The sequence below is a fragment of the Lycium ferocissimum genome, chromosome 7 (genome assembly GCF_029784015.1).
Source record: "Lycium ferocissimum isolate CSIRO_LF1 chromosome 7, AGI_CSIRO_Lferr_CH_V1, whole genome shotgun sequence".
NCBI lineage: Eukaryota > Viridiplantae > Streptophyta > Magnoliopsida > Solanales > Solanaceae > Lycium > Lycium ferocissimum.
Genome location: NC_081348.1, coordinates 44,475,121 through 44,494,733, shown reverse-complemented (window position 1 = coordinate 44,494,733; position 19,613 = coordinate 44,475,121). Strand labels below are relative to the sequence as shown.

The following is a 19,613-nucleotide window of genomic DNA, read 5'->3' as shown; positions in this document are numbered from 1 at the left end:
TTTCCAAAAAAACTAAGAAAAAGTTAAGCCATAAACACTAAACACAAGAAGTCACACGACCACATAAAACACGTGTAAGTTTTATACACTGTCAATGTAAACAACTTTTTACAAAGTTCATATATATAATAAGCTACCTTAAAATGTGAGATTTGGAAAAGAACCTTACTTTTAATTAGGATCTGCACCGATTAAACAAATCGACATTTTAAATTATGGGAATTTTGGTGATTTATGCGAAAAGGATGGTAGAAGCTAGAAAAAGGGGTAAAAAACTATCGCAAATATATCGACTTTGAAAGCTAGCTGATGACGTTGAAAAAAGATCAAAATATTTGCAAAACAAAAGACTACCTTTAAAGTGATCTGTATTTTGGAGCTTAAACAATAATCCCTACCTGAAAGAAATTTTGTGACACAACTCTCTCCGGAAAAAGAAAAAAATAAATTAGAATAGGTTCTGCTAGAGTCTAGAATTCAAACTTACATATCACACACTGATACCAATACAAAATATTATGAAAATACCGTACCATTTTTTTATATATATAATGGTAGTGTTCAGACCAGGCTATATTAATTCACCAAGTAGGATACCATGTCTAAGATGTAACTAATTTTTGGGGTAGGAATTATCCATAATGCCGGTATGTTGTCATTGAGACGGCTTTAAAGAAAAATGGGTGTGGAGGCCGCCATATTGAAGGTGAACGATGTTCATCATGTATTCATGATTTGCTGACAACTCATTCTCCATAGTGTGTACAGAATCGCCTTTACATCCTGAAAATTTGGAACCTGAAATAGACATGGAACAATGGTCACACAAAAACAAGGCTTCATCTCCCAAGTCGTTCAACTCTTCAAACATGGATCCTTGGGTGTTTGATTGGCTTGCAACGAACTTGGAAATCTTGACATTTGATGGCTTATTATCTCTTGGAAAGGATATTTGAACCCTTAGTAGTTAGCGCCTCATCAGTTGTGGTCTTTATGAGATAAAATTTTATGAAAGGACTTGAATTCATAATTGACGAATGTCTAATAATCTCTTTCACTTTCCTAGTAGTGTTGTCTATAGATAAAACCGTGTTTTCATAACTCACAACATATATAGTATCTCTCATTGTAGTATATCATATCACAAAAATCACTTACTTCGAGTATATAATAATAAGTGATGATCCAGGTGTGACTACCAGGTTTTAGGATAGCCAAGCCATTAAGTCTACTCCAACCCTTGATCATTGCCGCAACCTCAAAATTATTTGGATTTGTTGATGGATTCTTGGTTATAATAATTTTACCGGCAAAATATTTAAGGTGAGGAAGATTGATTGTCTCTCGAGAGAAAGGATTGAAAAGTTGGATGAGCAAATCAGACTCATGTTGAAAAGCAAGCCAACCATGTGAAGATCCACAACATCTCCAAGTGTTGGGAAAGGGTAGTGTGAAGTCAAAGACTATTTTACTTTTGCTAGCACTACTGTATAAGCTTGTATTATCGAATTCTTTTTCTCGACTTGTACAGATCATTAACAGAGGAAGTTCCTCAACAGAACTTGAATTCAAGCGTTTTTCCAAGGCGTAGTAATTATTGGATACGAAGGAAAACCATGACTTGCACAGAGCGCGAAAGCGTAAGCAATCAGAGATGGAAGGCAACTTTCGGAAAATCAAGTCGAGTACCAAATCCGGAAGCCCTGCCCAATCTCTTGAATCCATGGCGTATATGACCAGTTATTGAATAATTGAATCCGCAAACTGGCTCTGAGTATATCTGAAAAATATGTGGTGTTTGTGTGGGAGATGGAAAAGCTGGGGATCGCAATTGTCCCTTTCTTATATTTTCTCTTTTGGTCCGTTCTTGTTTTTGTTGCCTTATATATAAAGCAGAATAATAATTGGGTAGAGGATCCCAATTCTTTTTGATATAAACAAAGTCATGCAATAATATGATTCCTACAATTAATAGGAGAGTTTGCATGGATATTTTTCAAATATAAGTATTGGTTATTTCCTTGACTTGGTAGTTGCCAAATCAATCTGCTGAAAACCATTAGTTATGAGTTGCTGCCTTATTGTGAATACGTGATATCCCAATCCCATGTTGATTACAACATATTTTTATATGAAAAGTTTTCAATATAGAAGTAAAAAGGTAACACATTGAAAAAAATAAACCGGCCCTTAGCAGTTATTTACTGTATTTAATATTTTATGGATTTCAAGACTTAACTTGTATAAAGAGACAAATAACGCATGACATAAACCCAAAAAATTAAATTAAATACCCAATCGACCTGAATTCTTGGTCATTAAGTCAAAGCGCCCAAAGTAAGTTGACCAAATCCGATGTGGATTCAGCACCCACACCAAAGCCGGTGCTGTAGAGATTTTGAAGGTTTCAAGCAACATAGATCTCAACAGACACCGTTTGAATCATTTCAATTTTAGATCTCGTACTCAAAAATTCGCCAATATTAGTCAGACATTCATCCGCCATAACTCCATAATAATCACTTGACGAGGAAGTACTAATTTTATATTTACTCCGTACATCTTTTTTTTTTTTTTTTCTAAGTCTTAGTTTAAGTATTGGCTAGCTTCTTTTTCTCCCGAGGATGATAAGGAGTCACCAATTTTCTAATTTTAATTGAAAGAGATGTAGAATCAAAATAATTGGTGTAATTTTGAATCTGAAATCATGTGTGTTGCGACGTAGTTCAATGGAATATTATTACCATTTATGTTCATTTTTTTGCAATAATATTCTTTTGTTTCTGGGTTTTCTCTCGTTGTTTCAAAGTTTGCGGGCCTTACATTCTGAAATGTAGATTTAGGTGCGTCTTGTTGACTAAGTAGTTAGGTATGGAACACATAAATATTACACAACAAAAATAGAAGATGTTCTACCAGAATTTACAATGGAACGTTATTAGCTATTCAAACTTATGTATCACACACTATTAATACACATAAAAAATGATACTAAAATACCGTACAAATTTTCTAAATATGGTGGTTTTCAGACCAGACTACATTAATTCGACAAGTAGGATACCATGTCTAAAAATAAGTAAGTTTTGGGGTGGGAATTATCCATAATGCTGGTATGTTGCTACCAGTTGATGCCGTAAATGAAAAACGTGTGTTGAGGCCGCCTGCATATTGAAGGTGAATGATGTCTATCATGTATTCATGATTTCCTGGCAACTCAAGGGGTAAGTCATTGTCCATATAGTATATAGAATTGGCTTTACATCCCGAAAATTTGGAAGCCGAAACAGATATGGAACAATGGTCACACAAAAACAACGCTTCATCCCCCAAGTCGTCCAACTCTTCAGACGTGGATCGTTGGGTGTTTGATTGGCTTGCGATGAACTTGAAAATCTTAACACTTGATGGCTTATTATCTCTTGGAAAAGATATTTGAACCCTTAGCAGCTTGTCAGTTGTAGTCTTTATGAGATAATTTTTTATGAAAGAATGATCACTTGACTCCATAATTGACCGATGTTGAAAAGTCTCCTTTAATTCCAGACTAGTGTTGTCTACAGTTAAAACAATGCCTTCATCAGTAACAACATAGTATCTCTCATTGTAGTATATCACATCACATATACGACTTTGATGACAAGTGAAATCCCAGGTGTTACTACCAGGTTTTAAGATAGCCAACCCCTCGTGAGACTGCCAAGCCCTAACCGTTGCTGCTACCTCAAAAGTATTCCGATCTATTGATGGATTCTTGGTTATAATAATTTTACCGGCAAAACATTCAAGGCTAGGAAGATCTATTGTCTCGCCAGAGAAAGGGTTGAAAAGTTGGATGAACAAGTACAACTTATGTTGAATAGTTAACCAACCATAAGAAGAGCCACAACATCTCCAAGCGTCGGACAACAACGGTAGTTTGAAGTCAAAGATTGTTTTGCTTTTGACCACATTGTATAAGCTCGTACTAATATCAAACTTCTTTCGATCGGTACATATCATTAGCAGAGGGAGTTCTTCGATAGAATTTGAACGAATGTGATGTTGTAGGATGTCGTAATTCTTGGATACGAAGGAAAACCATGACTTGCACACAGCACCAAAGCGTAAGCAACTAGATATTGAAGATAACTTGTGAAAAATCAAGTCGACTATCAAATCGGAAAGCCCTGCCCAATCTCTCAATCTTGACTTTGCATCCATGGTGTATATGAACAGTTGTTGAATAACTGAATTCACCAACTGGCTATGAATAATATATATTTAAAATATGGTGTGTTTGTGTGGGAAAAGGAAACGCAACTGTCCCTTTTTTTAATTAAAAATAATAATTTCTTTTGGTCCTTTCTTGTTTTTTGTTGCCTTATATAGCAGCAAAATAATTTGACTCCTACATTTAATAGGATTTGCAACATGCCGGGTATCATAGGTACTGCCTATTTTATCCTTGGGTTGTTTATCTATTTTTGTTTAAATTTCCAGTGATAATAGTCATAATTATGCTTTGTTAATGAGACAAATGTCCCATGACATAAACCCAAAATCAAACTAAATGCCCAATCAGCCTATACTTGTCGGTCATATATAAACGTTGTCAAAACACCCAAAGTAAGTTGACTAAATTCGATGTGGAACTCACATCCACACCCAAGTTGTAACGGATTGACACGGTGCAATAGGAATTTTAAAGAGTCCGAGCAACATAGATCTCACCAAACGCTACTCGAATCACTTTAATTTTAGGTCTCACACTCAAAAAATTGCTAACAACCATTAGTCGACATTCATTTGAGTCGGAACTCTGCTTGGATTGATGGGAGAGAGCATTAGCATAGGTTGATTTCGATTTCATACTAATTTTATATTTACTCTGTGCGTCTTAGTTTCTATTTATTAAAACAGATTTAGAAGTACAAATAATATTGGTGTAATTTTGGATGAAAAATCATGTGTAGTTGCGATTTAGGTGTCTTGTTGACTAAATATAGTCAGATATGGAACACATCCTTCCTCATATAACTTGAAGAATGCATAACTTAAATATTACACACTAATACTAAAATAAACATAAAGACATTGAAATTCACTACAAAGTTTTATTTTTATTTACTTTTTGTAGTGACAAAAGTTTTATTTTTATTTACTTTTTGTAGTGACGGTGTCTCAGCTCATTTTGTTGCACCTTGACTATTCCTTTGAATAATTGCCAACACAAGTATCGGATAATATATGCAGATTGTAAAAACTTTAATTAAATCAAGTGGTACAGTTTTCTGTGCAAACACCATATATAACAAGTAGTAGTAAGCATTATGGAGTACTATTTTGACTCTATAATACAACATAATGATATAATCCAATTTAAACGCCAAACAGGACAACAGAGAGTGACCTACGGAAAAAGGTATAATAAAAATCTAAGTACTCCTATCTTACAAATATGATGTAGTTTTCCTGAAAATATAAAATTCTAGTACTTTACTAACAGACGAAAATAGAAGATTTTTAACTATTCAAACTCATATGTTACAGACTGATACTAATATAGTGGCACTAGCTAGTAAATTTTGGGGTAGGAATTATCCATAACACTGGTGGCGTAGTGTTGTCATGACCTATGTACTTCAGGTATCTATTGGATCCTTCAGAAGTAAAGTAATTTTGGAATATCGGATGCAGGTGCGGCATTAATTTTGGAGAGTCCGAACAACTTAGGTTGTCAACAATTGGCGTCTCGAAAGTACAACGGCTTCTAAATCTGCCATCTTGAAGGTTAATAATGTCCATATAATATTTCAACGGACTGTCCTGTGAATCGTTATAGTGCATATGGTATATGTAATTCGATTCGCATCCCGGAAATTTGGAAGCCGAAACAGACATTGAACTATGACGACACAAGAATAAAGCTTCATCACCCAAATCGTCCAACTCCTCAAACACGAAATTTTGGGTCGTAGGGCTTTCAACCAACTTGGAAATCTTACTTGATGACTTATCACAATATGGATGAGATATTTCAACCCTTAGCAACTCGTTATTTGTGTTCTTTACGAAATAAAATTTTTTGAAATCACTTTTCTCATTAAAAGGTGCAATCTCCTCAAAATTCAAAGTAGTGTTATCCATAGATAAAACACCACCTCCATAAGTCAAAACGTAAAATCTCTCGTTATAGTATATCATATCATGAGGACTAGCGTGGGGACGCTTGTAAATCCAGGTTTTCCTACCAGGTTTTAGGATAGCCAAATTAAACGCGATCAAGGACGACTTGGCTATAGCCGCGACCTCAAAATTATGTGGATTGGTTGTAGGATTTTTGGATAGAATAAATTTCTTAACACGAAATTTAAGAGTAGGAAGATGGATTGTCACACCGGAGAAAGGATTGTAAAGATAGATACTAGTGCGATAAGGATTGTAAAGGTAGATATTAGTGCGATCATGTTGTTGAAAAGCCGGCCAACCATGAGAAGAACCACAACATATCTGAGTGCGATGTAATGGTAATTCGAGGTCTAAAAGTTTTGTATCTTTGGCCACACTATATAAGCTTGTGTTGATAGAATTGCATCCTCGATTAGCAAATATCATTAGTAGGGGAAGTTCCTCAATGGAACTTGACTTCATACGTTGTTGTAGGATGTCATAATTTTTGGATACGAAGAAAAACCATGGCTTACACACAGCACTAAAGCGTAAGCAATCAGAGATGGAAGATAACTTGCGAAAAATCGAGTGAAGTATCAAATCAGAAAGCCCTGCCCAATCTCTTAATCTTAACTTTGAATCCATCGCATATGACCACTTGTTGAATAACTGAATCTGGTTCTGAATATATATGAGAAATATGTTGTGTTTGTGTAGGAGATGGAAAAGTTTGCGGCAATTGTCCCTTTTTTATAATTTTTCTTTGGGTCTTTCTTGTTTTTTGTTGCACGCCTTATATATATAGCGGCAAAATAATTGGGCAGAGGATTCCCAATTCTTTTTTATATAAACAAAGTCATGCAATAAATTTGTTTCCTACATTTAATAGGAGAGTTTGCAACATGCAACGCATCCTATATTCACAATAAAGTAGCAACTCCTGATAACTAATGGTTTGCAACACTGTACCAGACTGATTTGGCAACCAACAAGTAAACGGAGTTCAACGTAGACGAACATCTTAATATAGATATGTCTCATTAACAAAACACAATTGTGAAGAATACCACTGGAAATATAACCACAAAACGGCGAAACAGCCTAGGATAAAATAGGCAGTACCTAGTACATATTGTAAAATCAGTTAACTGGAACAATACATTTTGGCATCCAAAATACAATAAACTCTATAGGATATATGAGATTGAATACAACGAAAATACACTAACCAAGTGGAAATTAGCACAATGCAACCTTTGATGTTTGAAACAATTTTCAAACATACAGATTTAGGCATTGCAAAGACAGATAGGATAAAATAGGCAGTACCTAGTGCACAATTAATATTGTAAGATCAGTTAACTGGAACAATGCATTTTAGCATCCAAAATAGAATAAACTCCATAAGATATGGAGTATGAGATTGAATACAATGAAAATACACTACGTACCGTAGTGAATAATTTTGTAGTTTTATTTAAAAAAAAGGTCACAACAGTGCTATTTAGCATCAAATCTGCAGGACTCAAGCTTTCCATAGGGATATAAACAAGTGGAAATGAACACAAGGCAAACTTTGATGTTTGAAACAATTTTCAAACATACAGATTTAGGCATTGCAAAGACAGATTCACTTATCTTCCCACACTGATTCTTACAGTGCTATAAAAACTTATGGCAAACACAAAATACAGCCTTATACTGCAGCACCAACACTCAGTTTCAATCATTCGTTTCAACTCCCAAACCATTTTAGCCAAAGATCATGATTCGACTATAATCTTATACTAGCTAGTCCAGATTGAAGACGACTTCAGCTTTAGGTGATGCATGCTGAAATTTGGTTAGCTCAACAAGTAGTCGGACTGTTGCATAATCTCCTATTTTGGCTGGTACAGGTTCCTCACGTTCCCTTGGCGTGATTAGCATTCTCACGAGCACTGGAGACTTGGCTAACAGAAATTTGATAAGTTGTATCTCTGGCTTTGACCCTATGATATTTCTTAGCTCAACATCCCTGAGGTGATTAAATGTCACTTCTGAGGAAGCTTCCACTTCAATAAATTCAAAAACCGGAATATCATTATCGTAATCACCCACCTAAGAAATATTACCGAAGACCCCACTCCTATAAACTTATCGAGGATAAAAACGTATGAAAATAATGAAGAGAAGGAAAGAGTCAAAAACCTGCATTTCCAAATATTGTAAATACGGGAAGCTTCTTATCAAGCAAAGAGCACATGCAACCTCCAATTCACCCAGACAAAAACTATAAAGGTGAAAGTGTTTGACAGAGTTAAGAATATAGGGGAGCCTCACTGCTAAAACTTCATCTGCTCCAACAAAGAGCTAGGAAAGACAATGCCAAAAATCAGGATGATTCAAAGCCCAAAACATGTTCCATCATTGAAAAATTCATTACAATAAAGTGATGAAGCACATTTACCTCGATACTACCGTTATCCAGGCTGAGATGCTCAAGAACAGAAAAAGACTCAAAAAATGTGGCAAGAATAAATTTACCTACCCCATATAAATCTGCATTATACCAAAGGGTGAGTTTAGTCAAACGAGGAATTCTTAAACATACAGATGTTATATTTCCATGGAAATTAAAGAATCTCAGCATGGGAGCATTAATTTCAATGACGTTGTCACTACCGTGGTCGCTTAAAGTAACATCCAGCACAAGCTCCTCAACCAACGGGCAGTTAGCAATAAGAATTTGCAGAAATATGGAAGAAATATTAACATGACGTAATTCCAGGCTAATTAACCTATCAGATCCTTTGAAGGCAGGTGAAGGAAGCGGCATTGAACAATTTTCAAGAGCCGTATGCCTCAATAGAAAAATTGAGAAAATTGCAGAAGGTAATTTGTATCGGCTAAGCAACGGAAGTTCAAGAACAAGATGCTGAATGCCATGCCCAGAGAGAAAAAAATATCAAGTTGTCAATTTTAGGACATGGCATCAGGAAATAACTAATGTGTGGAGGGTAAACTCAGTAAGTAATCCTGCATAAAGATTTAAAAGGTGGCTGATAACGTTTTTCAATCCAATTATAGGGGATAATAAGTCGTAATCCATTTTCCAATGTGTGCTGTCAAGTGTCAACTGCGGAAGTCTGCCATTTTTTGATAAGATGCTTGTCTTCACATCATCTCGTAGAGGTAAAAGCATAAGAATATCATCGATTACATTACCAGGAAGGCCACTAAGTATATCCAGCGATACACTTTGATAACCACGCCTTTTTACCTTAGGAGGCATCGTGAAACAATAATCACCAATAAGAATTCTGCAGAACTTAAACAAGAATAAGATGGTTAGGAATCACCAAACTATTCAGATAGAACTGCTATTCACATTTTCATATCAACATGCTAAAACTTAGGGTGTGTTCGGTACTAAGGAAAATGTTTTCTTATAAAACAAGTCCGTTTCTCAATTATTTTCTAGTATTCAATAAATAAGCAAGAAAATATTATCCCAAAAACATTTATATTTAATCTAGCAAAACACTATAGGTGTGGGATGGGATGGGAGTAGGATTTCTGGGGTGGCGGGGGAATGGGATGCTCAAGGGGTGGGGTTGAGGTGTTAGGTTGGTGGGGAGGAGACAATAAACGTGAAATATCACTTATGGAACTTGTTTTCCCTACTTCCATTGGAGAAGTTATTTTCAGGAACTTGCTTTGCTCGAGGAAATAACTTTCAAAACATTTCGACCAACCAAACATAAGAAAATTGAAAAACATTTTCTGGCAACACCGTTAAAGAAGAATAAACAGAGACTTCCTACAATAAATCACTCCATAAATACTTCAACATTAATCAAGGGGATTAATAGGATTTATAATTCAAAAGAACAAATCTTGAGAGACAGACATCTAGATAAATAAGATTAGGAGAGAAAAAAAAAATAACCAAACTCTGGAATATTTCAGATTCACAGCTTTGGCTAGATGAGGCATAAAAATATGGAGTACTAGAATTTGAAAAGCTAAGTAATCTTAATTAGTAGTGTTATTCCCACAATCAACATACTCTAATACGCAAACGGAAATGAACAAATCATGTCATATTAAACAAAGGGAAGAAAAGGTAAATGATTTTTTAATTCGGAAAACGGGAGTCCGTCAAGGAAAGACGGCGAGACTATATGTAAGCCACTTTTTTGAAGAGAGGTATATCAGGTCAAAATCGCAAAGTTGAGGGGTATATTTGTCCCTTTTCCCTTAAACAAATACTCAATCTGTTTCAATTTGTTTTTCTGGTTTTAATTTAGCACGGAATTTAAAAATGTAAAGAAGACTTTTGAATCTTGTGATCTTAAAATAAAATTAAAAATATTGATATAGAATGTATCAAAATGCATATGCCATGTGGAGAGATGGAATTACAAGTTGCCAAAAAAGGGGAAAAATATTCTTTTTAAAACGGACTAAAAAGGAAATTAAGACAAATAAATTGAAATAAAGGAATTACTAATTAGTTCATCTCAACAAAAATACAGAACCTAGCGATAGCTGCAGTAAACACTAATCGAAATTAGTACACATGCACGCATATACACAAGAAAAAAAACATCAAAAGAGGATTAGAAAAGAATATATATACACCCCCTGGCAACATCATCAGTATACAAAAAAGGAAATAAAAGTAAAGAGAAAGTGTCGACCTTAAGAGCTTTCGATGCAACAATTAGTCTAAAATGAGTCTTTTTGAAAAACAACGGAACCAGTCTAAAATGCGAAAACTTTTCATTTTTCAAGATTCAAATCTTAAAATTGCATATTTTGTCCCTAAAATGGGTTGGCCTTTAATTTGTGCCCTTTAGCCACTAAAGTTATATATGGTGGGGCATAAATTATTTAGAAACTTAATTCATGTTATGGCATAATTTGTGAATATTATAATATGAAAATATAAACTTATTTCATGTGACCTTTTTCTATTATGAGGGACATAAATTATAAACCAGCGTAAAATAAGGGGAAAAGTGCAAATGATCCAATTCAAATTATATAAACTTTGACCGATATTTTAAAATGTATAATTTATCGTATTGACATGAGAAAATAATAACTTATAGTACTTTTTTATATAGTTTTTGACTATCTAAATTTTAATTTTAAATCATAATTGATGTAATTCAATTTAGCTTAAAGAATTAGTCAAATTGACTCTCGGAATGCGAAAGGTCACACATAAATTGAGACCCATGGAGTATTTATTTTGTACATGGTGTTTATACTTAACTATATAAATTTATTATATTAAGAAATTTAATAGAGTTAAAATGTTTACTATTTAATTATGATTAAGTGCTAAGAGTTTACATGCAAACACATGTCATGCATTTATTGTCTTGATATATACAAATTCCCAGCCACGCATAAGTCATCTTTGTATAAAAAAAAGGGAAAAGGTGCAAATATACCCCTCAACTTTGCAATTTAGAGCAGATATATCCGTCGTTACAAAAATAGTGTATATATCCCCCTGCTGTTACAAAATGGTGCAACTATACCTCTCCCGTTACAAAATGATGCAAATATATCCTTTTCACTGACGGGATTTTTTTAAAAAAAAAAATTATTTAGGTTATTTTTAATTTAAAAAATGCCACGTGACTTTAAAAAAAGTCTACGCATTTTTTTTAGTAGATATACTTTTCTAAAGCCACACAATAATTTTTTTTCTGGTTGGTTGTGTCTGGTTCATTTAAAAAAATGGGTAGACTTATTTTTTAAAGCCACGGATACCAGGAAAAAAAATGTGTCTTTAGAAAAGTATGTCTACTACAAAAATGGGTAGACTTTTTTTTTAAAGTCACGTGGCATTTTTTTAAATAAAAAAATAACCTAAATGATTTTTTTTTAAAAAATCCGTCAGCGAAACGGGTATATTTGCACCATTTTGTAACTACAGGGGTATATTTTGCACCATTTTATAATGACAAGGGTATATATACACTACTTTTGGAACGAAAGGTATATCTGCTCTAAATCGCAAAGTTGACGGTATATTTGCACTTTTGCCCTAAAAAATATATTAGACAAGCATTTATGACACTTCGTAAAACTCTCAATAAATTGTACTTCGTGATTAAATTATTGATATATACGTATATTCTTGAGTCCCTTATAAAAAAACAAGGGAAAGAGGTTGAGATAAATCACTTACGAAGTTCAATGCATCTTAGGAGCAAATACAGTAATTTTTTTTTTTCAACAAACTTGTCTATAGTTTGTTGGGGAAAAAATAATGACACGTTATTTTTTCTTCATTCTCATTTTGTAACACGCTAAAATATGAGAGCTATAAAATTAAAACTTTTAACTTATTTTGAGCCTTAATTTCTATAAAACTATGAGCCCGTTTGGATTGGCTTATAAGTTGCCTATAGGTTCGTTTTCGGCTTTTTTTGAGTGTTTTTGCATGGGTTGCCCAACTTAAAGCCATTTTGTGCTTAAAATAAGCCCAAAAAATTAATTGGATTTGTTTGGCTTAACTTATCTAAAGCAGCTTATAAGCTGTTTGCAGCTTATAAACTGCTTTTTTTAAGTCCATCCAAACAGGCTCTATGCCGGATAAGGCATGGTATCTATGTAACTTTGATTTGCCCGAATAAGCATAGTTTCTATGAAATCTTGCCTTGAGAAATTAGGTCATTGATCCGAATTTCTTTTTTTATTTTTTTTATGTCAAAGATATTTTCAACCACTTTTTTATTACTCAAGTGCAGAATGACAAAAATTAAAGATCACCCAAAATAGGGGCAATCGTGCGAATTGCCCAAAGATAAGGGGCGATTTTGGACCTTTACTCAATTTGGGCTCATAACACTTTGCCAAAAGGCAATTTGCACGATTTCCCTTATAAGGCAATTTGTTGGGGTTGGTCTTTAATTTTTGCCCTCAAACTGTTAGTCTTTAATTTTTGGGTCTTTGACATATATATCTTAAGGAGAAATATTTATGAAACGTGACGATAGTTTTATATTTACAAAACATAACATTACAAATCCTATATAAAACATGCTTTATATTTTAAAAAAATATATATTTTTTTTAAATTATTTTTTATTTTTTTAAAATCATTTTTTAAAAAAATATTTTTTTATTTTTAAAAAAAAAATATTTTTTTAATTTATTTTTATTTTTTAAAAAATTAATATTTTTTTTTTTTGCTCAAAAACTTATGTATGAAAGTTGTATGAAATGTGTATATCTCGCTCAAGACTTAAAAAGTTTGCTCAAAATTTAGTGTATGAAAAATGAAATGTGTATATTTCGTTCAAGGCTTAAAAATCCGCTCAAAATTGTGTGTATGAAAACAATATGAAATTTGTATCTTGCTCATGTCTTAAAATTTCGCTCACATTTTCATGTATAAAGTTCATGTTAGATTTACGTAAAATTAATACAACTACAACAACATTGTAACAATTTTCATACAATATTCAAGGCTTAAAGTTTTCGCTCAAAATTTTGTATATGAAAATTATATTAAAAATTTTGCTCACACATACACATTTCATACAACTTTCATACACAGAAATATGAGGTAATTTTTTAAGCCATTGAGCAAAAAAATAATAATTAATATTTAAAAAAATATATATAAAAATTATTTTTTTTAAAAATAAAAATATTTTTTTAAAAAAAAATATTTTTTTATATAAAAAATATATATATTTTCTGGAAAAAAATAAAAAAACGAAAAATATATGAAAATCCGTCATGTTTTGTAATATATCGTTATGTTTTGTAAATATGAAAACTATCGTTACGTTTCGTAAATATTTCTCCTTAACATGTATATATACGTAGTTTTCCCTTAATTTTTATCCTTCGCTTAAAATACATTGAGGTTTTGGGCTCAAATCCCGGCTTAGTCATAAAAATAAAATAAAAAATCGTGAGGCAAGGCTTTGCAAAAAGTTTGTCTTATGCGGCAAACTTTGTCTTATAAGGCAGACTTCTAGTTATGCCTTAACCAAAGTTTGCCACCTAAGGCAGACTTTTTGTAAAGCCTTGCTTAACCAAAGTTTACCGCCTAAGGCAGACTTTTTGCAAAGCCTTGCCTTGCGAATATTTTTTTTTTTTTTTGATTGAGCGGAGTTCGAATCCAGAACCTCAGAGTATTTTGGGCCATCTTTTTAAGCAAAGGGAAAAATTTTAAAACCAGCAATTTGAGGGACAAAAATTAAAGACCACCCCAAAAGAAGGACAATCCGTGCAAAAGCATGCTTTCCTTGTCCAGGTGGAATAGGGAAGGAAGGTGTGTGTATATATATATATGAAGGAACGGCAAATGGGAAGCAGGCATTATTTCAATGAGTACTAGAAAATTGGTTCCTCGTAAGAAGGGGTCACTATCTATTTTCAACAATCTGACAGACGAACTCATTAATGAAATCCTCATAAGACTACCAAATAGCAAAGTAGCAATTCGTTGCAAATTGGTTTGCAAACGTTGGTTGTCTCTAATCTCCTCAGATTACTTCGTTACTACCTCCACCTTTCACCATCAAGATAAGGAGGGACCCTTTACTCTTGTGTTATTACTTGGTCAGAAAAATAATAATACACGTGTAGGTTATGTAGAGTGTCCAAAACCAAAACGTGGTATATCAAGCCATGTAGATTTAGGGTTTCTCCTTAGTCAAACCGATAAAATACGCTTAGAAGCATCCTATGGTGACTTAATTTTATGCTCTGATGGAAGAAATAATTGCTCCATTTGTAATATTCTTACTAGGCAATGGATTATTCTTCCACCTTCCCTATATAGTGGTGGATGTATTGGTTTCGTGATTGAGCCAGATAATAATAATGCTCGATACGAGTATCGGGTGATACGATATTTTCCTCGTAATGGTAGGAGGATTAAAGGGGAGATATTTTCGTCCGAGAAAGGAAGATGGACCCAATTGGTTGTTACATCTCCGTGCACTTTGGAGGACTTTAGAGATGATACCAAGACTTCACTTATTGCTTGTGGACGAATGTTATATTGTAGCCCTCCGGCTGATGACTTTGTTCTGGCATTTGATCCATTCATCACAAATGATGATCAAATTCTACACATTATTGATTTACCACTTGTGGCGCGTGATATTCCTCCGTATCATTATCAGCTGTCTTCTAAATTGGGAGTGTGTCGAGGTCGTCTACGGTTTGTTCAAGTAACTCTGCTGCCAAGTTCATCCCGTTGTATACGTGTATGGGAGCTTGAGGGGGGATTACACAATGGGAAATGGACATTGGTGCATGAGAGAATCCCTACATTCACACGACCACAACGTTCTGATGACATAAATGTTTTTTATGTACTGGCTTTCCACCCAAACAATGAGGATCTTATATGCTGTCGTGCAGGCAATTATAGTGTTGTCGTGTACAATTTACGAACGGATAAAGTGGAAAGTTGTATCTACCCTCGTATATTCATGATGCCGGATTGGCTAGAAGTATCAGCACCAAGTTGTGCTGCGTTACAAGTATTACCAATTACACAAAAATGGTGGCCAACACCAGTAAGAGCACTGTGATCACAGGACTGAGTCTTGGTCATCTGGATTAGATTTGTTGATCGTTCTTATCGGTGTCTTTCTGTAGTCTATTTTTATTTAATTCAGGACGTTTTACGCCTATGATTTAGTGTTGAATGCAGACTTAGAATTGTTTTTTCTGTTTTGCTTGGTAGTTGGCAAAGACCTTTTTTCATGTTATTTTGTTCACAATGTTTAACCATTTGTTTGGAAGGTTGTTACCTAATATATTGTATTGTGTTGTTAGTTTAAATGAAATGTTTGTTTTGCTTGTTACTTTAATTATATTGTATCACATCTAAATTCATCATCGTTACGTAATGACGAAAAGTCCCATTTTATGTAACGATCAATTTGGTGTTATCGCGTCGTTACTTTATTTATTTATTCTCATTTGGTCTTTATTTATTATCTAGTAATCATATTTTATCCTTTATCATAAACCTTTCAGCTATTCAAAGGATAAGAGTATTATTTTCAACATATTCCATGGATTCGCCAATTATTTATCCTTCTTCCTCGTAATCATCCTCTTATCTTCATTGTCGTTCCATGCCAGAGACGACCAATTCTTTCAACAAAATCCCCACCAACAAAGAGACATAAGTAGCAACTCTACCAGCTTCATCCCCTACCACCACCAGTAACCTTATTTCTAACAAGTCCAACCACAATGGTGACAGGGTGTCAAAGGCATTATAACTCAATTACAGAAAAGGGACAAATTTACCGTTGTACATTAGTATATTGTTCATATGTATCATCGGTTATACATTATCTCAAAAGGTCACCTTTCTTCTTGATTCTAATTTCCTTCAACCCAAAAAAAAAAAAAAAAAAAAAAAAAAAAAGTCCCATTTGTGGGATCACACTGGTGTATGTTGCTGTTAAACACATAGTAGTTTCTCTGGCGATATACTGCGAATTCTCCTCTGTTCTTCTTGTTGTTTGGATCCATGTTTTGGAAATAGCAGGGGCGGATCTAGAGAGTATTCATATTGAGAAGTCCATCGAACAAATATAGATATAGAGCTGGGAACCTAGTACTAAAACGGCAATGAAAGTACCAACTAAAGTTTTGCTCCCATATGATAGTTTTAAACTTCACTTTCGTATTCTCTACAAAAATCACCACTGGCGAGGGTAGGCCTTTGTATTGCATATCAATACCTTTATGCGGTTATTATTTATTAATTTAAAATTACTAGGAACACATAAGCTTCAAATCTTGGATCTGCTGATGAATTTGGCCCTTTTCCCTTTCATTTTTTTCTCGTACACATATTGTAGGTGTTTGACCTTGTAATTTGGAGCTCAAATTTGAAGTTTTGATTTGAAATCAATGTTTGCTTATGATATCTGAAGAAAACTTCAAGTTCAATTTGAAATTTTGATTAAAATCTATTATTATGTTCTAAATTTAGGCCACCAATTTATTGGACCATCCGGTGGTGAGAGATATAAGTTAAGTGAGGAACATATGAATTTACCGGGCTATCATGACAACGAAGATGATTACAACGATAAAGAGTAGCCCAAGCCTTGGTTTCAAAAATTAAAAGGAGCCCAGGTCTTGAGTTAAGAGAGCAACATGAGATGAGTTGCAATCGTGATTAGTGTTCCGTTTTCAGTTTTCAATTATGTTTTAGTCAGTAAGATGTTAATCTGTTTTAAGTTGTATGCACTGATGGTGTAAACGATATTTGCACAATCAGATCAGGTGTGTCCTTCCTGTTTCTATTTTGAGTGAATATGTTCCACATGCACTTCGTTTATTTCTAACCGGATTTTTTGTTTTGGATGATTCATAACATCTGGTACTCTGGTTGCTTTCGCTCTGGATATGGACCAAATGCTGCTAAATTTTATTTTCTGGTTACTTTCACTCTGGTAATGGACTAGCTGCTGCTAAATTTTACATTTTGGCACATCTGTTTCTTCTGTTAACTACTTTTGTACATGCATGTGAGAATTCATGACTACAGGCACTGTCGGAGCCACAGCCCAGAAAGGGTGTTCAACCGAATGCCCTTCGCCGAAAAATTATACCGTGTAGACATGTCAATTATTACGTATTACAGATATATATACATATTGAACACCCTCAATATATAGATTATATAAATTCGAACACCCTTGACTCCGCCACTGACTACAGGTATTAACTGCTTCTTTAGTTTCTGCAAATCTTTTTATGTTTCATGGATACACATTTTCCTTCTTTGGTCAGTTTTTTCCTCCAAATTAATTAATTTATTCAACAAATTGCAGGTAATGAGATGGCCTTGTAATGACAAGAAGCGAAAAGATGCAGCTCTTGTATCTGGACATACTTTTGCATCAATATATTTGTAGAAGTGTGTACTTGTGTTGTTGTATCTTTAGCAAGTATGTTAATTTTGAATGTTCTCTCGTTAATAGAAGGTTGAATCAATACTTGGTTTTTACTTTTATTTGAGATTATTAGTCCTATAACCTAAATACACCTTCGTAAGCATGGCCAAATGACAATGGAAAGCATCCAATAATTGACCTTCATTTCGAGGTTTTATGATGTTTGTCTAAATATATACTACTTTTTTTTTTGGGTCTGTTATTGTTCTCTTTTCCTCTTAAATTATTAAAACCTCAACTTGAATTTCTGGATGTTCAGTTCTGTTCTAGGGCAAAAACAAACAAGGCCATGCTTTCAAGTTATGCATCAGGCAGCACGGATCATCCACTTCTCTCATAAGGACTCCTATTCAACATCGAGTTATCCCTATTCCCTATTGCAGAAACAACATCACAAACTTATCTAAGTTTCATAGATATCTAGACGTGGATAAGTTTATACATGTGATTTTCATTTTTTCTAACATAGAATGGAATTTTTCACATTGAGGCAGAAATGTGAATTGAGTGTATTCATAACACTCTGCCTTGGATGTGATACAGGGTTCCAATTTAAATGACGCCGAAATTCAATCCATCGACTGCCTACTTGCTATGCTCCATTGGTTTGTCACGTACTCATGTGAACTCCTATATTGTTTGCTCTACCAAAATTGAGTTGTAAGTACCTCTTGTTAGTGTCAAGTTTTTATGATGACAATTTTACTTGTGTAGGTACAATAAGTGAATTGCACAAGGAATAATACAAGCCCACAAATCAGCCCCGGCAAGATGAAAGCCCACCAAACGGCTCAACGGTGGGCTCGCTCAAGTGGAGCCTTCTAACCCTAATGGAACAACGGCTCACAACCAAATTTGTACCAAATCTTTCAAGAAAGGAAACAACACCATCGGCATTATTCTCCGGCGGTACACAAGTGTTCCGACGAAGGAAAGGGCATCTCCGACATTAAAAGGCGGATCTCGTGAAGTGTAACAATCTTGGGATTGACAATGCGCCTCAACACACACAAGGAAACGACAACGGCTCCGGCCTTATTCTTGGAAATAGAATCGACACTTTTCTGTTTCCAAGGATCAAAACCCTTGGGTTAATCTCTCTAAACTGACTATAAGAGGAGGCTACCTCACAAACCTATATTCCATGCTTAGTCTCATTCTCCTAGTACTCTACTTTGCTTTTCATAAACATTGTATGTCTGAGTGATTTATAGTGTAAGAAAAAAAGAAAGGAGAGTTATAATATAGTTTGTGAGGCTTTGTATCAAAAAGATTAAGAGCGATTGAGTGTAGACGTAGGAGCTTCATTCAAACCTCGATTGTACCAAACCTTTAACTAAGAGCCGAGAGATCACCCTTGCAACCCAAGGGGACTGGACTAGGATTCACATTGAATCTGAACCAGTATAAAACTTCTGTGTCATTTACCTTCTGCACTTTACGCTTTGTGTTTTCTGAGCAAGCAGTCGACTACTGGTATAACCTAGTCGACTACCAGAA

The 19,613-nt window shown here is 34.2% G+C and overlaps 5 protein-coding genes across 5 annotated transcripts; 1 reads left to right on the top strand and 4 right to left on the bottom strand.

Annotated features, from left to right (window-relative positions):
- Positions 1-655: 655 nt before the first annotated feature.
- On the bottom strand, positions 656-1,725 carry LOC132062250 (uncharacterized). The gene is made up of 2 exons (XM_059454858.1): positions 1,200-1,725; positions 656-798 (listed from the first exon to the last, which is right to left on the bottom strand). The coding sequence occupies exons 1-2, from the start codon at positions 1,723-1,725 to the stop codon at positions 656-658; spliced, it is 669 nt and encodes a 222-aa protein (XP_059310841.1).
- Positions 1,726-3,069: 1,344 nt separating this feature from the next.
- Positions 3,070-4,203, bottom strand: LOC132062249 (uncharacterized). The gene has a single exon (XM_059454857.1). The coding sequence runs from the start codon at positions 4,201-4,203 to the stop codon at positions 3,070-3,072; it is 1,134 nt and encodes a 377-aa protein (XP_059310840.1).
- Positions 4,204-5,553: 1,350 nt separating this feature from the next.
- LOC132062248 (uncharacterized) lies at positions 5,554-6,798 on the bottom strand. Its single transcript, XM_059454856.1, has one exon. It carries the CDS (start codon positions 6,796-6,798, stop codon positions 5,554-5,556), a length of 1,245 nt encoding a protein of 414 aa, XP_059310839.1.
- Positions 6,799-7,944: 1,146 nt separating this feature from the next.
- LOC132062247 (uncharacterized) lies at positions 7,945-9,427 on the bottom strand. Its single transcript, XM_059454855.1, has 4 exons — positions 9,203-9,427; positions 8,603-9,070; positions 8,344-8,505; positions 7,945-8,253 (listed from the first exon to the last, which is right to left on the bottom strand). Exons 1-4 carry the CDS (start codon positions 9,425-9,427, stop codon positions 7,945-7,947), a joined length of 1,164 nt encoding a protein of 387 aa, XP_059310838.1.
- Positions 9,428-14,501: 5,074 nt separating this feature from the next.
- LOC132062246 (uncharacterized) lies at positions 14,502-15,719 on the top strand. Its single transcript, XM_059454854.1, has one exon. It carries the CDS (start codon positions 14,502-14,504, stop codon positions 15,717-15,719), a length of 1,218 nt encoding a protein of 405 aa, XP_059310837.1.
- Positions 15,720-19,613: the final 3,894 nt, after the last annotated feature.

Coding starts and splice junctions, on each gene's coding strand:
- LOC132062247 (XM_059454855.1), bottom strand. CDS start 9,427: ATGCCTCCTAAGGTAAAAAGGCGTGGTTATCAAAGTGTATCGCTGGAT. Junction 9,071..9,202: donor CTATAATTGGATTGAAAAAC/GTTATCAGCCAC, acceptor CATGGCATTCAG/CATCTTGTTCTTGAACTTCC. Junction 8,254..8,343: donor TACAATATTTGGAAATGCAG/GTTTTTGACTCT, acceptor AATATTTCTTAG/GTGGGTGATTACGATAATGA.
- LOC132062250 (XM_059454858.1), bottom strand. CDS start 1,725: ATGGATTCAAGAGATTGGGCAGGGCTTCCGGATTTGGTACTCGACTTG. Junction 799..1,199: donor CTTGGCTATCCTAAAACCTG/GTAGTCACACCT, acceptor TGTCTATTTCAG/GTTCCAAATTTTCAGGATGT.
- LOC132062248 (XM_059454856.1), bottom strand. CDS start 6,798: ATGGATTCAAAGTTAAGATTAAGAGATTGGGCAGGGCTTTCTGATTTG.
- LOC132062249 (XM_059454857.1), bottom strand. CDS start 4,203: ATGGATGCAAAGTCAAGATTGAGAGATTGGGCAGGGCTTTCCGATTTG.
- LOC132062246 (XM_059454854.1), top strand. CDS start 14,502: ATGAGTACTAGAAAATTGGTTCCTCGTAAGAAGGGGTCACTATCTATT.